We start from the raw sequence: 16,159 nt of genomic DNA, 5'->3' as shown, positions 1-16,159 counted from the left end.
GGGTGTAGTTATGAAAGGAACTTAAACTATGTCATGACAGGTGCGAAGTTATGTTAGCCCGCATCCGGCAAAGCTATCATTCACATCGCCAAGGTTACCCGCCCGTTATCTTTCTCCACTTTGATCAAGTGATCGAAATCTCGCAATGCCGTTATTGTTCTATTCTCTTGTAGGGGTTCGCAAATCGCTAATCCACGTTCTCGCGTGCGTATGAAAAACCTCTCCCGCTGGAAATCACGATTATTCGAGAGGCTTTTTTAATCCGCCGCAAAGGGTAAAGGGGGTGCGACGGCGTGGTGAAGAACCCGCCATGTCTGTAGGCAAAGCTACATTCTCGACATCGATCAACGATGTCACAAGCTGGGATTTTACGGAGGTCAACAGACTCTGCCATACTTGCGTCCGTCCTAGACCGTTGCCATCAAAAAGGGTCTATAGCATCAGGGTCAACGGTAAGAGCAAGGTCACCTTCGTCAGTGTAGTCCATGCATCACACCCTGGAGGTGAACGGTAGATCAACAGCCAACTAATTAGCTGCTGACCACGTCACGTGAAGAAAAAGGGAGGAAAGGGGAGAGGGCGAACAAGAACGTGCCCCGGCAACTTAATAACCTATCGAGACGAATGCCACGAGCGTCTATATATAATCGGGCCAAAGAGGCGGGCCACAGTTCGGCAAGTGGACACCTGTGTAAAGGTAAGCTTCTTTACTTGGGTTTCTTAGTTCAGTAAAGAAAGTGTTATCTTAGGTGGCTCTGTACAACGCTCAGACTGAGTACCAGGAAATCGGTAGGCAGCAGACTATGTTTCCCCATGTCTCTCAATGGACATTGTGCCCGAGGCACATTCTCACCAGCCCTTCTTAGAATTATCATTTAACATCTTTAGCATCACCTCGATGTTTAAGAATCACTGAATTCTGATTTTCGCTCGTTAGTAGTTTGGAAGGCTTTGGATCAAGTTCCCCAGCTTGCGATAAGCCTTCTAACGTGTATACGAAGACAGGACCACCCAGACGCGTTTCCTTTAACTAGAGCAATTGCATGTCCGCCCACCCTGACATGGGTGGAGACTGTCTGGTCAGTTCAATTGACCTTAACCATGCAGCAGTAAAGAGAATTTAGTGTGACAAGAGACAACAGCATTATCTGGAATGTTCCTTCAGCATCCGGCTGGTTTCGCTTGACAGCCCGTCTTTCAACACGATTCTCTTTCAGATACTGTACGGTGAGAGAGAGAGAGAGAGTTGTTCTCTTTCTTGTCACGCTACTTACAACACTTCATATTTATTAAGTAATATACAGCACAGTTTATGCTAATAAATTCTGATTATATATGCACTACCTTGCGGTAATATTTAAGTCCCCTAATAGTCTGAATCATTCTTAAAATATACGTTTTCTTCCTGTGCATCAACGAAATTTTAATTGGGTAAAACCTATCTTATAATGTAGATATTAGAACCATGCCCCTCCCTTCATCTCTTTCCTTTTCCACTTTCCATGGAGATCTCAGAGCTGTAGTTATTCATCAGTACTACAGTGTTCGACGTGTAATACACTTTAATATCAATTACTATTGATATTAAAGTATATGACATGAGAATGGTCAGGGTGAATTTTGTAAACCGCTTCGCTTTGGATTCGTTACATGGACCATTGTTCATAGTTCCTTCAATTTCCACAATCAGCGTCTTCGTTACAAAGCTGAAAAGTAATATCTTTCATGTCTCGGTAAAACTCAACCTCTTTTTAACTTTGAACAAAAATATAATTTAATTATCAGTTATAATTATAATTTCACCATTAATTATTTGTTGATAAAGAATGCAAAGCTGTTTGTACCTTGTGGCAACAACTCAAAACTTTGGTGTGAATCCCAATGCTACGGGTATAGTACTCGCTCTGTACGTCTATGGTTCCAAGTGTACGCGGAATTATACACGTACAGAGCTGCAATTAGCTCAAATTAGCAAAGCTGAGATAGCTTTAGAAGATCAGAATAACAAACCACATATAAATGAAATAGTTGCTGAACAAATCCGTTGGTGGTTGGAACACTCGGCCAATTATAATTTAATGCGCGTGCGCTGTATCGTTGATCCCCATTCACTAAATATATTTTCAGTTATGTAAATCAAAAATGTACTCTAGTGTATGTTAGATCTAAATTATAATTTTTAATTATAAATATATTTTAGAATTTAGTTATAAAAACATTGCGTGTGTTTATTCTTTGTTTTTATACTATACAGGAACCTGAACCAGATACAATGAAAATCCTTGTGTTACTCGGTAAGTAGACTAATATTTTGTAACATAATTTCAGTGGATTTATTAATAATGGGGTGGAGGGATTATAAGAAAATCCTCGAATAAATGCATCTTCAAGTTATTTGTTGAATTATGTATCGAACCAAAATCTGTATATCTATTGATTTATTAGAAATTTCAACCTTCTATTCAGGATCAAATGGATCAAATACGGATGATTGGTGAATATTTTTTGTGCCCATTCCAATCTCCTAAAAGTGCAAAATCTACCGTTTCGAATAAATCAACGTTTGTAATATTTTTGTGCTACTTAAAGATTTTAAAATTTAAAATGAAGTATATTTAATATCATAAATCTGCAGTGGATTGATAATGGCTGCAGTTCACCTTTTTTATATTAATTTTATATAAATATTGAGGTAAAAGGTAAAGTGCAGCCATTATCAACCCACTGCAGGATGGAAGCCTCCTCAACAATTCATGCTGAGGGAAATGGACCATAATCTGCCACGCTGGTCCAGTGCGGGTTGGCAGAACGACCGTATTTAGCAGTCAGGGGTTTGAACCCCGGTCTACTCAAAGAGCGTGTGCTACTGTACTCCCGTTCCTGACCACTCGGCTACGTGGTACCTTATTGAGGTATAAAATATTAATGGAAACTAGAAGCCCTAGATCTATTATTCTTTACATTATTAGGGTATGAAATATTTAATCACATTTTATAGGCGATGTATTCGCATTTGTTGCGCCTTTCGATTGGAGAACGGAATAACAGACAAAGATGGAAAATAAAATTGATGGTTTAATTTGATGAGTTACTTAAAATATGCTGAGCATAATTCCATTAGCAGATAATTGAAGTGCTGACTTATGCACAATAAAGACGCTTCGTAATCCTATAATGTAACTGTCATGTTTTATAATAGGATTCAAAGTTTATTTAGAGATTATACATTTATCGTAAATGTAAAATTAGATTTAAATCAGTTCTAGGACGACATTTCTTAGAACGTTGCACTTTTTCTGCATAACCTTCCCCATCTACTGAGTGCTTGTTAGAATAATTTAATTGCCTCAGCGCATATCAAAAGCAACCCAACTGATCCCATATTTTCGATTTGGTTGTTGGCGTTGTTGTTTAGGCCCTTATCATATTATATAACTTTCTACTGCATATGTTTTCTTCTGTACGAACTGTGAGACTCGTCAACAAAACAACTGGAAACGCATTTCTGCTTTTAAATATCTATAATTAATGTTATGTGTGACAACATTTAAATAATGATAATTTTAAATGGCGTATTATCTATGTAACTAGCGATTATGTCTAATTATAAGATTGACTCTGATTATGAATACAGTTATTCAAGAAAAAGTTACATAGTAATTTATGCGAGCTTTGGTATACAAATAGGCAAGGGTAAAGGCAATAAATGTCAAAACAACAAAATTTCTTTATTTAATGGGAGAAAACGGCAAACTTCTATAAGTGTGCTAATTTTCAAATTAATAATTTCCCCTCTGACAGCTGTACAACGGCTTGTACAGCTGTACAAGCCGTTATGCGTCTTAGCACTGAGTCAAAAAAGGTGCCTGATATCCTCTTTAGGAATATCCCTGTATCCTTGGTTAACTGCTCCCTTAAAACTGCTATAGTTTGAGCTGTTGAGGCATGGCTGGAGTTTCCGTCTCATTACGTCCTCCTAGATCAAATCAGGGGGACCCAAGGGAAGTATGTACATTTTGCAGAGAAACTGTCAGAAGAATTTATATACAAAAATACATCAAACTCAAGTTTAGCAATCACAAAAACCCAAGACTGCCAAATATAATCACTCATCAAGAGGACACTAATACTGTCTCCCTGATGAGTGATTAAGAGGACAATAATAATGTCAAAATCTAAGGAAAAAAGACTCCGTCTTCCATGACCAGCACCCATTGCAGAGGATAAGAGACTTGCAGAGGATAAGAGACAGTCACAGTCCACACTAGGCAGTTCCATGCATCATGAAGTGATGTAGCATTCATGTAACTAGTAACTTCGGGGATATACGTTGCCCAAGCTGTGTACTCTAATATCCCAAACAGAAAACAGTTTCAGGCCAGAGTTTAAAAAAAAATAATTGGTACTTTTTCTTATTCCTCGTTAACACCAGAAAAAACAGGATTATCTAGCAAATCACGAATCGGAGTTTTCCACTGTAATAAATCCCATGGATTCAAATTGACACGGCATTTATCATATCAATCCCAACCAAAAGAAGCCTAAAGGATTTACAGCAGATATTAGAAAATGGAAATTCAGAGATTTAGGATGCGGGTGGTGCAAGGTAAACTAAAAATTATATACTTAGACTTCTTTGAATTGATGGTTCAGCCCATTTAGATCGCCAGAAGATCTGGAGGAAGAACCGTCAAGCAAATCATCAGTATGTATGAAATTAAGTTACTGTTTCTTAGTAAAAAAAAAGTACGCAGAATATAAAAAAGGACAGAAAGAGTAGAAATATTTCACTTGAATAACCTCCAACCTTGAACAAAAATCGGTGGTTAATGGCTATCATAAGAGATGGCTCTCCACATCATGATTCCTGATGTTCAGTTTGGTGTTCCTTTTATTAGACAGTATACCTCTTTCGCATGTATATCCCTCTATCATTTGCGCCCGAAACAGAACCTTAAATTTTGATCATCCGGTTTCATAAAGCTCGACTATGCGATCCAACTTATAGCCAGTTCGTTTATTTGATTTTCCATTTTAGCTCTCTTAGGGTGATCAGTCATTTTGACGTATATAATACTGTGTGTGCATTCTATGTATTTAATGCAATTTTTTTTTCAATCTGTCTTTCTCTCTTTCTTTGCAGTTTGTGTTATTCTTGGCAGCGTTCAAGTCAATTCTCAACCCAAACCTCACAGAGTAAGAAATTAAATTTTTTCTTTACATTTAAGACATTTAGTTAATTATATTTTAGTTTTATTTATATTTTCTATACTAAAACAATATTAGACAACTAATAAAATAAAATAAAATAACATAAAATACCAATAATTTATTGAAACAAAAAGATATAATTAAAACTTGTGTTAAAAATAAAACTAAAACAAATTAATCAAAAACATTAAAATACAAGGTTGGATTAAAAGCGTAAAATCAAGAAAATGGGGCAGGTAGCTTTCGAGATGAAGATCCTCTTTATAAACAGATGAAGATCCTCTTTATAAACATAAAGGTAGCCTTGAGCGTGCGTACTCATACCCAGCTGTGGACTGCGCTTGGCGAAGAAAAGAAAAGAAAGAAGGGAGGGCAGGAATAACGGAATAGGACATAACTGCCAGACTCAGCGTTGTTGCTGCGACGTACATTACTGTAGGTTGCCATCAACTCATCACGTTGCAAAACGTAGGCCTCCATAGGAGGATGTATGCAAGTTTTAGCATTACGATTGATGGTGGAACCCATCATAGCTATATGGAGAGCTTCTAACCACGAGAGATGAGATGGCGAGGATTATTAGGTCGATCTATTATTTCAACGCTGGATTGGGAATAATTTGCCTAATGTACGTCACAGAAACAACACGAATCTGGCAGTTAATGTCTTCTTCCGTTATTCCTGCCCTTCCTTCTTTCTTTTCTTAGCCAAACGCGGTCCACAACTGGGTATCAGTATGCATGCGCAATGCTTTCTTTCTGTATTATAGTTGACCTGCTGTCGTAGGCTTCAGTAAGTTGACAAAGAAACTCTTCGCCTCGAAAGCTACTTGCCTGTCCCATTTACTTACTTTTATGTTTTTAATCCAACCTTGCATTTTAATGTTTTTAATAATTTGTTTTATTTTTATTTTTAACACAGTCTAATCTTTAATTACTTTAATTATATATTTTTGGTATTTTATTTTATTTTATTAGTTGTCTGTTTTTGAATGTTTAACCCTGACGCTCGAGGAATCTCCTCTAATATTAATTTTCTATTCCAGTATTTATTTTAATTTTAAATAAATACTGGATTTTTATTAAAATATTGTAAATTAAAGTAAATATCGTCAATTAGCATCTGTTTTATCATGTACATACTTCAGGTAGAGAGATATACACTGGATTCCAAAAGGAAAAAAAAAAAAAAAAAAACATTAAATAAAAAAGCACATTAAAATATCGTTCCTCTTGTTTGGCTTAAGATTGCAGTACGTTTTGTTTCTTCGTAATACTTAGTTAATATTTTTTTACAATATAGTAAGTACTGCGAAAAGCAGTAAATCGATAATGCTAAATTACTAATAAGTAAAAAAATTGTAATTCATTTTATCAGCATGCTTAAAGAAAAAGAAATGAAAATTTGAACTAAAAAGTTTCTGATTAAAGTTTTTTAAAAAAATTTACGATTCTGTTATGGTTTTTGTTTTTCCCAGAATTATGATTAAAAATTCGAAAAATCATTTCAGTGTTTCAAAACTGACTTAGCATTCTTATCTATTTTTATCTTTAGCAAAAACGACAAGCCTATGCCCTTCCCTATGGTGCTGAGCTGATAGTGGGCCCTATCCAAAGCACTTTCAATTGCTTCAGCGATGGTTACTACGCCGATATGGACAACCACTGTCAAATCTTCCATGTGTGTCATACCGCTATCTTCGAGAACGGAAAACACGAAAACTACCAATGGAGTTTCATGTGTGGAAACCAGACGGTCTTCAACCAGTTGTCATTCACCTGCGCCCATCACGAAGACGCTGTTCCATGCGAAAACGCTCGTGACTTTTACTACCTGAACGCTAATCTCTTAGCCGGTGATCCAAATGTTTACTTCCTAGCAGACCAAGACATCCAGAAAGCCGAGCCCCTAATCCCAGCAAGCAGAGACAGGGAAGTTCCCTATCCGGAAGTCGAAGGACCTTAAAATAGTCGTTGCAATACAACTTCCTAATCAAGTGGCATTCTGAACTTCAATGACGTCATCCACTAGTCGAATTAAATGGTTCTGGAGTAATGGGGATTTTCTCAGTGGGATGGAGTGTCTTGTACAGTCATAATTCGATTCATTCATCTTCCTGTCGAGTGTTGCCATAGTTACCATGTGTTTAGAGCGGGGGGATCTACATTGTCAAAAAACGAACTTCACGTCAGGCCTAATAAAGTTGCATTTGAAATATAGTTTACTGATCTTTCTGATGCACACAACATTATGATGCGCAAGAGATTAAAAACAGCCAGGAAATAAACTTCTTAAGGTCCATCAGATATTGTGATTGGTAATGTGAACTTCTGTCAAATAAACAGGGGTTGGTTACTGGAGGTTATAATGGTTGATCATATATTTGTTGTTGGAGTGTGGGTTTATTGGCTCAAGGGCTACTGTGGTCAAATTGTGTCCATGTATTTGTGGCTAGATGCGCATTTGTATCTGCAACATGCGGAACTTCGTACCTGCACCTTACCACTATTACACGTCGGCATTAACAGTGCAATGGAATATATTTCTTTTACAAACAGGATTTTAATAATTTTATCGACTTCAGTTGTACCAAGGAAAATGAACTGGATATTAAGAAATTTCGATTTCAAATTAGTGAACGAAAATACAACATAATCTTTAAATAGTTGGGACCGAGGGTATTCCGAATAATCGATTTAAAATGCATTCTATCTACATATAAAATGAAAGCAGGAAAAATTTAATGAGAGAAAATTACAGTAATTTGCATTTATTATTTACACATTATGCACTCTACGTGCTAATGAAGCTTAAAATACTTATCAAGGTGTCGCTGCTTGAAAGATGTCAGTCTTTCTTCCCGATGCAAGCTTCTGAATTTCATCAAATATTCAAATTATAATTCAATTCGTCTAAGAGCAATGGTAAAGGATTTTTAAACGCTTCACTGGCTATTGATTTCTGTGGTATATATTTATCATAATGATACCCCCTCTTCATTTTCAATTTTTGTTTGATTCGGATTAGTATTTAATGATGAAACTATTACCTCGAAAAACTGTTAAGCAGCATCATTAAAAAAATACAGCTAATGCGCAGTTTACGTTTTGTTTTTAGTGTGTGCATTGCTGTTAAGAATGTTCAAAGTATTTATTACAGAGCGCATTGAATAAGCATTTCTATATTTTTTATGGAATTTACAAATAATAATTTAAAGGGTAAAGCGTATTAAAAAAAAAGCATAAGATGTTGGAGGTGTCTGTGGAAAAACCAAGCAGGCCGCGTAGATTACTCATGCCACCTCCACATAACACCAATTCCATATCAATATGATGCATAAAAATCAGCTGTATTGCAGTATTAAATGGAATATGGGGTGTCCAGAAAACGTTAAGCCTGATATGAATATTATTTGATGCATTATTGTCTGCAATCACTCTCAATTTTAAGGACAGAGGCTACTAAAGAGGATCGTGGACGTCCACAGTAAAAAACATTTTTAAAATAAATAAATATTTATAAAAACTATGTTATACAGCCAGTTAGAAAACAAGGAAAGAGTAAATAAATATTAACAGAGTAAGAAAATACGTACAAATAATCTCAAAAAACCAAAACATTAAAAAAACAGAAAAATATTTTGTGGGAAAATATTCCTTTAAGCTCAACAAAACCTTCACAGTTCATTTAGCTTTAAAATCTGCGGGTTTTTTTTTGTTACTCTTTCCATAAAGGTAAACTGTACATATGTGTGTCAATAGGGAACTGCTCTTTATTTCAAGTAATGCAATATAAAGGAAATTCGCTCTGAAAGAGGAAGGAACGAGAGATCTACTTTGCCATTCTGACATACAGTATGTTTAGCTGGCATTCAAAGAGAGGGAGGAATATAAAGCGAGATATCAGTAATATTAGCATTAGTAGTGACATATGATGCAAGAAAGTAAGCTCATACAGCATCAACCTAAATAAATAAATAAATTAAAGATACTTCCCAATTCACCTATCCATCCCCTCCAAAGGTTTGTCTAGTTCTTCCTTGAATTCATTTAAGATATCAACTTCTACAACGACAGACAGAAGTTTGTTCCAGCAATCAACCACTCGCTGGCTAAAGGCAAATTTCCGCACATCTATTCTGCAACTGTCTTTCCTCAATTTGAATGTATGCCCCATCAAGTGCGTAATCCGAGCAAGAGGAAGAATTCCATCAGCATTGAGCTTGCCCAAAACTTTCAAAGCCTTAAACACCTCAATCAGATTACCTCGCAGGTGCCTAGTCTCCAGTTTACCAAGAAAGGCCTCAGTTCTGCAAATTGCAGAACTGAGGTCTTTCTTGGTAAGAGCACACCTTTGTTTCCCTCACCAATCTCGTTTCCCTTCCCTGTACTCGTTCCAGCAATTCTATATTCTGCCTAAAATGAGGCCACCTCATTAACGATATGAATAATCAAAAAAGTCTTAATCAAAAGCGTCTTACAAAATGGAATATGTCGGTATTGCATCTATCATTTTTTAATCACACCTCAAATAATTTCCACTAATCAAATAACACAAAATTGTTGAGAACGTCACAATAGATGGCTGGATTAATGGTTTCATCGATAAAAACCAGCAGATCAAGTCCAAAGGACGTAAAATAGGTCCTTACATCACATTACCGCCATCAAACTTCATTCATGGTCCAAAGAAATCTGGATCAAACTGTTGTTTGAGTATACACCACATCCAGGCATTTGGATGTAGCGTGATGCATCACATCATTTACCACTGCTTAATATCCAATGCTTCCATTCATTGCACCAGAATGACGTGCAGTACTGGAAAACTTCGGCTTAGAGAAGCGGTAAGAACATGGTAACCCACTCTATGAAGTGTTTTTGTGATAGTATTTAGTCCTACTCTTATCCCAGTTCTCTCTTCTATTTTCTGAGGCAGCTCATTGAATTTTCACTATCTGTTTTAACTGTCGGTAAGCTCTCAGGATCATTAATAGTGGAATGAATAGGGTCATGTTATCGTCTGTATTCCATTGACTACTGGAGAGGGCTATTTCCATCTCCAGTAGAAAGGCAGAACTGTACTTTCGCTCTTTACCCACCAAATCATCAATGCAGGCACAGAATTGTTAAAAATCTAAAACTCTCTCTCTCTCTGTTAATACCACGCAATCAGCCTTTGACAGTAATTAATATTACCCCTCTACTGTTGCTTATAGAATCCTTTTACCAAATCACAAAGGTCTTATATTTTTATTGTAAAATCGAACCTTAAACTTAAGTTATTTTCCTTCAAATTCAAAACTGACCAAATTATTAATTTAACAATTTCTCCTAACAGGAAACAGGAAACGTATACAGCGGGACAGGAGAGTACACTCTGGTATCCTTTTTGCATCCATCTTAAGGACAAAATACTGCCTTTTAAGCTATTCAGATGACCTAAACATTTTAACCATTTCTAATCAATCTAACCAAACTGGAAGAAATACAGAAGTATTTTTATACTAGATATCTACAGAACTCCTTAACCACGAAATCTTCACACTTAAATGGTGACGAAAATAGCATTGCATCAAGGATGTAATGCTCTCTTATTACTAGTTCGTTGAGCTTTGTAATTTGATAATTTTGTTCTTTATAAGATGTAACGCATAACAAGTTAATGACACATTCAAAAACTCGCTGGTTATGTTTACACCATGCGATCGATCGAGTATTAAAATTTTTCGAAGTATTGAAAGCAATTTTTCTGAGAAAGAAAACACGTCGAACTTTATTTTTAATTTTTTTTGAATCAGCATTACCTATTCAATAAGCAATTACTAAAAACTGAATGCGCAGAAAATTGTATAGTAAACCTCATGAGTTCCGAACATCAGATGATAAAAATGCAGAAATTATGAATCGAAATAAAATTTCTTATCCTAAGGATTGCAAAATTTTAATGAATCACAAATTCGAGGTTAAGAAATTATATCTTTGATATAATTCCTTAACAGTTGGACAGACAACTTGAGTAGTAGAGACCCGCTAACCTTGCATGGGGAGACCCTCTCCCCATGCAAGGATTTGGGACAAAAGCTTGCTTTTTCCTTCGTCCCTCTTCCAGATATATGCTATTTCAACACCTTTCGAATTACACCTCACCCGGATGCAGCCGTTCCTGAAGAAAACCCCAGGTAAGAGAATTCTTCTGCCTTAAAATATATAATATTTCAAAAAATTTTAATATTCCAAAAATAGCCTATACTATCCTTTTTGGAAAAATTCCACAAAGTCTATTTTAAATCCATAATGAGATCGCAGATCCACTACAAGGAAAAATTACAATAAATTATTAGCATTTGTCCGACTTTACGAAAATTAGCGGGTCTCGACTACTTAAGTTGTCTTTCCAACTGTCTAATAAAGTTTCGAGACTTTAGGAGCTCCATGTTTTTTTACACTATGTCACGTATAAAACGACTTGTGAATGCCAAGGAACAAACCCAGGGGCTCACATCTGGTGAGTATGGGCTTGGCACACCCAGGGTCCTGAGCTGGATATCATCATTCTTCTCTTTCTTGGTGATTTCCTTCTACTTCTCTCTCTCTCTCTCTCTCTCTCTCTCTCTCTCTCTCTCTGGGTCACAGGGTAAATCTAATTTTTTTTTTGGCTGGTTCAGCATAAGCCTCAAGCTTCCTTGCACCATATGGCTAATAATAATAATAATAATAATAACATCGGCTGAACAGTCCAAAATTATGCATTCCAGAGTCAGAACTAAGAAGTCTAAGTTGAGATAGTGTTAAACCTTCAGGGTCTGGAACGGTATACCCAATATGTTCAGCAAGCTTCTTACCAGTTGAACAGATTTCAGTACTACGCACACCTACGTCAGCTAAGCGCTGTTGTACAAATCTTATAAACTGCATAATCGACACCACTGGTTGCCGAATGTGCTTTCTATTGCCAACTGTTGATGCACTTCCATCAACACTATAGATCGGCGAAAACTCCTTAATCCTGTGGTGTCGACGCTGCACCTGTGACGTTCCTCTAGAAAATAACGATTTTCCATTAACTGCTGAAGGGTCACTCTCTGCTATTTGAAAGTAGTGCAATACAATTCAACTCATTGTGAAGGCACATTTTTTTCTGCTATGAGCATAGAGACCATACTCTAACACTACGAAGCTTGGAATTGTGTTTACTTGTAATTCAAGTACTGTTTGCTTTGTTTGCTTTAGAGTGGCTGTAGTTATTTAAGCTTAGCCATTCTTTTTACAGCATCTGATTGTTTTTTCACTCTATATTCCTGACAGATGCGGAAAGACAGACCCACCAGAGTCCAACTTCTCTAACAATTTAATTTCTGTGCAACACTCAGATTCGCATGCTTTATCTTTTCGCCAGTTTTCTTATATCCATGGTGACACTGTAAGTGAGGTTATAATAAAGAAACAGGCACAGGCGAGCACTTCACGATATGACAGAGAGCTTATTCATAAACAGACGAGGACATTTGCTCTTGATTCATGAGGTCTACCATTTCTCTATTGATTTTCCCCACCCAAAAACTCTCGCACCGACTATGGGATACACAAAATTACAGCAGACATGATGCACTGACTTCATGGCTTTATCCTCATCCCTTATTTTAAATAACATAACTTAATTCGTGTCCAATGTTTCTTAACTTCGGCGTTGAACACATAATCAGAATTAGAGAGAGAGAGAATTTGTAAAACCTAAGCTCAGATTAAATGATTAAACTGTTGGAAACGGAACAATTTGAGTCAACCAACTAAAGACCCAAGTTGTAGTTGTTTCTGAAATTATAAAATAACAGTAAAGAGACAAGGTGGATCAAAGGCCTTGGAGTAATTAAACTTCTCTTTCTCTATTAATTGGGACAGTTTTAACGGGGAGTTTAAATAAGCGAGATCAATAAGATCTCAATTTAGGCAAACTTTCTAAAATTATAGGAGGAGTATATAAAACAACGCTGAAAGAAACTTTGAATGATGTATAAACCCTCTATGACATTACACGTTTTAAACTCAAGGTATCCAAAAACAAATTAAGTACGTGATTTTTTTTTTTAATAGAAAAAAAAAAAATCAAAACGACACCTCTTAATAAACACATATTTTATTCTTGCATATAAGAAAGGAAAATAGTAATCTTCCTTCTGTTATGTCATAAGGTATGCAAATGCGCTGAAATACGTTCATTAATTTTTAAATTTAAAAGAAAAGAAATTATATTTCATGATGCCTGTGACAAAACAAAATACTTTCAATTCACTGGGAACAAATGTAACGAACTCGGGTCATATATTTCCCAAGTTTCTGTCGCAAAGTGAGGATGACTATTTAGTCAAAAGACACGAACATGGAAGATTATTAATCAAATACCCAATTAGAAATAAACTGATGATTCTGACTTCTACCTTGAATTCAGACTGTCGAATTACTTTTGTAATGGTTACAGTTCTTTTTTTTACTGCATTTTACGGAATGTTATTCTCGACAGTGTGTAGGACTTTATAGAGAAGTGCAGCGGGCGTTGCAATCATTCTGACCACCCTAGCGGTATTAGATTCCATCTCCGGCCCCAATACCCCCCCCCCCCACCACCAACATAGCATACAGGAATGCCCGCATAACATTTAAGAGGCCAATTATCTCCACGAGACTCCACAGCATAAAGAGTAGTGAGAGTGAAAAAAAAAATAATAATCAAAGAAGACAACACGACTTGAGAGGAATCTTCCCAGTTATGGATAAGATATTCCAGTCTGACCCTATCTGTGGGATTAAATGGCATGTTTTAACCTTAAAACTTTGCTTGATTCCGTGACGGGTGCTACGAATTACCGGCTGAACCTGTTTCGCCTGCAGCAACGACCTCTAGGTGTGACTAAGATGAGACGCACTTGATTTACAAGAAACCCACGGGGGAGGAAAAGGAATGACCGAAATAAGTCAGCCCACCCGGACAAGGGAGTCAAAAAGGGGTTTATACTTTCTCCAAAGACCTACATTCGGGGGGGGGGGGCACGTCCTTTCTTAAAGACTTCGCCAACGATGCAAGACCTGCAGGTTACAGGGCACAATCAAAAATTTCCCTTTCCCCCTCTACACTTTGATTTAGATAAACGGGTTCTAAAATAGTAGTGAAAACTGGAACAAGGACGAATTCGCAGTCCTACTAAAGAGGACACGGTCCCAATACCCATATTATGAAATGGAATGAAGATGACTTTTAAGGGGTTTTCTGTCCGTAGTAAGGAGCGTCAACTGTTCCAAAAATTATCCCGTAAACCTTTATATTGCAGATATGTCAAAACACTGAAAAGAACAAAACATTACTGAATTCCGATGAGTTCCCTCTCATGAGTTCTTTTTAACACCAGTTGCCTCGGTCTTGTACTTGAAGTACACAGTACTGCTCCTTAAAAATAAATGAAAACATACTTCCTGTTATGGAAGTATGTTGTCATTTATTTTTACGGCCTTCTTGCTTCACAATATAAGGCAATGGTTAGGTTAAGTTCGTATTAAGCCCCAAAGCAATCATGGGGCGTCGTCAGAATACTGACTCTATAACTGCGTGTATTCTTCTGGCTATTTGCTTGACGAAAAATTTGAGTTTCTGGGAGAAGAAACCATGCAACCCTTGCCCGAGACAGATTACCTCAACCATTTTGTGAAAAAAGCACATAAAAATTCCCAACCTCGTTAAAGGGATTCGAACCCGGGCTTTCTCCACCCAGAAAAGGAAGGCTGACACACTGAGCTTATTGTAAGGCTTGTACGCAAATGAGGAATTTGTCAACGCATATACCTGTTTAAATTAACTTCATTTAAACTGAAAAGTAATACCTCATGAAAGTGGTTCCCAATTGGTCTCACGTTACTGCAATGACCTATCTCCACATATAAAAAAAAATCGCTTAAACTAGAGTTTAGACCTCGCTAGCAAAAAAGAGATTCCGGACCAGTGAGTTAATTGGCCGATTATAATGATCATTAAAAAATACTTCGGATAACAACCTCGTTTATAACGTTATCAAAGCAGGACGTCAAAGTGTTTTGCTATCTCTATTGGTACATATGTATTCAGGTACATCTTCCCCTCTCAGAAGAAGCAATCATTAATAGCAACACGAAGTGCACACGTATCTCTTGAGGGGCACGTAATTTCTTCCAGGCTAAAGATATTCATCCGCTACCAAGGTCATTCGTGATTCGTTTCTCACGAAGGTATTCGTCTTCTACCCTTCTAGGAAATATCTATATACGATATTAAGGGATGAACTTATTCTATCCCCTTAACATCTCCCTTTGTTTTTTCCCCAAGTTCTATTTTTTTTTCTTGTTTTTCTATATTTTTCTTTCTGACAATTATTTTGTTTTCTTTTCATGAATTTTCTTCTCCCTTCTTCATTTCCATGTTGCCTCACTTTTGTTCTTCCTCCCCCCCCCCCCAGCTTTCTGTCTCTTTTTCACCTGCTCAGACAAAGTGGAAGTGAATTGGATGCCATCATCAAGACATGCTAGTTATCATACGCCCGTGTGGTTTTTCTGCCTCCTACAATCCTCATCCATCACTAAAATTTTCTCGGCGATGCTTTCCAGGTAATAAAAAAAGAAAAAACAAGAAAAAAACCTAAAATTTTTCCATCGGTTGCTTTTGCAGCAATGTCTGATATCAGGACTGCGAAATGACATTATGGTACCGAGGGAAGGGCCAGGACATTATAATCTCATTTAAAGCTACTTTGATTCTCTTCATTCTACCTTTACCCCTCATCACCAACCTCCCTACTGCATTCTACACAAAATTTAATATCCGACAAGAATTTCTTTTCCTTCTCTCCAATCATACACATTTATGCGAACTGTCAATTCTCTGTAATTTAAAACATGTTTTTGCTTAGAGAAATTATGGCTGTTTA

General features: G+C 36.7%; 1 protein-coding gene across 1 annotated transcript; it reads left to right on the top strand.

Annotated features, from left to right (window-relative positions):
* Positions 1–350: 350 nt before the first annotated feature.
* On the top strand, positions 351–7,176 carry LOC150082770 (uncharacterized). The gene is made up of 4 exons (XM_090378277.1): positions 351–452; positions 2,201–2,294; positions 5,144–5,196; positions 6,766–7,176. The coding sequence occupies exons 1-4, from the start codon at positions 351–353 to the stop codon at positions 7,174–7,176; spliced, it is 660 nt and encodes a 219-aa protein (XP_090234403.1).
* Positions 7,177–16,159: the final 8,983 nt, after the last annotated feature.

Source organism: Mastigoproctus giganteus, chromosome 7 (genome assembly GCF_048544385.1).
Source record: "Mastigoproctus giganteus isolate SK-2022 chromosome 7, ASM4854438v1, whole genome shotgun sequence".
Classification (NCBI taxonomy): Eukaryota; Metazoa; Arthropoda; class Arachnida; order Uropygi; family Thelyphonidae; genus Mastigoproctus; species Mastigoproctus giganteus.
This window is presented reverse-complemented; position numbering and strand designations above follow the sequence as displayed.

Excerpts from the sequence above, each read along its gene's own strand:
- LOC150082770 (XM_090378277.1), top strand. The coding sequence starts at position 351 with ATGTCACAAGCTGGGATTTTACGGAGGTCAACAGACTCTGCCATACTT. Across the intron at positions 2,295-5,143 it reads GAAAATCCTTGTGTTACTCG|TTTGTGTTATTCTTGGCAGC; the intron begins GTAAGTAGACTA and ends CTTTCTTTGCAG. Across the intron at positions 5,197-6,765 it reads CTCAACCCAAACCTCACAGA|CAAAAACGACAAGCCTATGC; the intron begins GTAAGAAATTAA and ends TTTTATCTTTAG.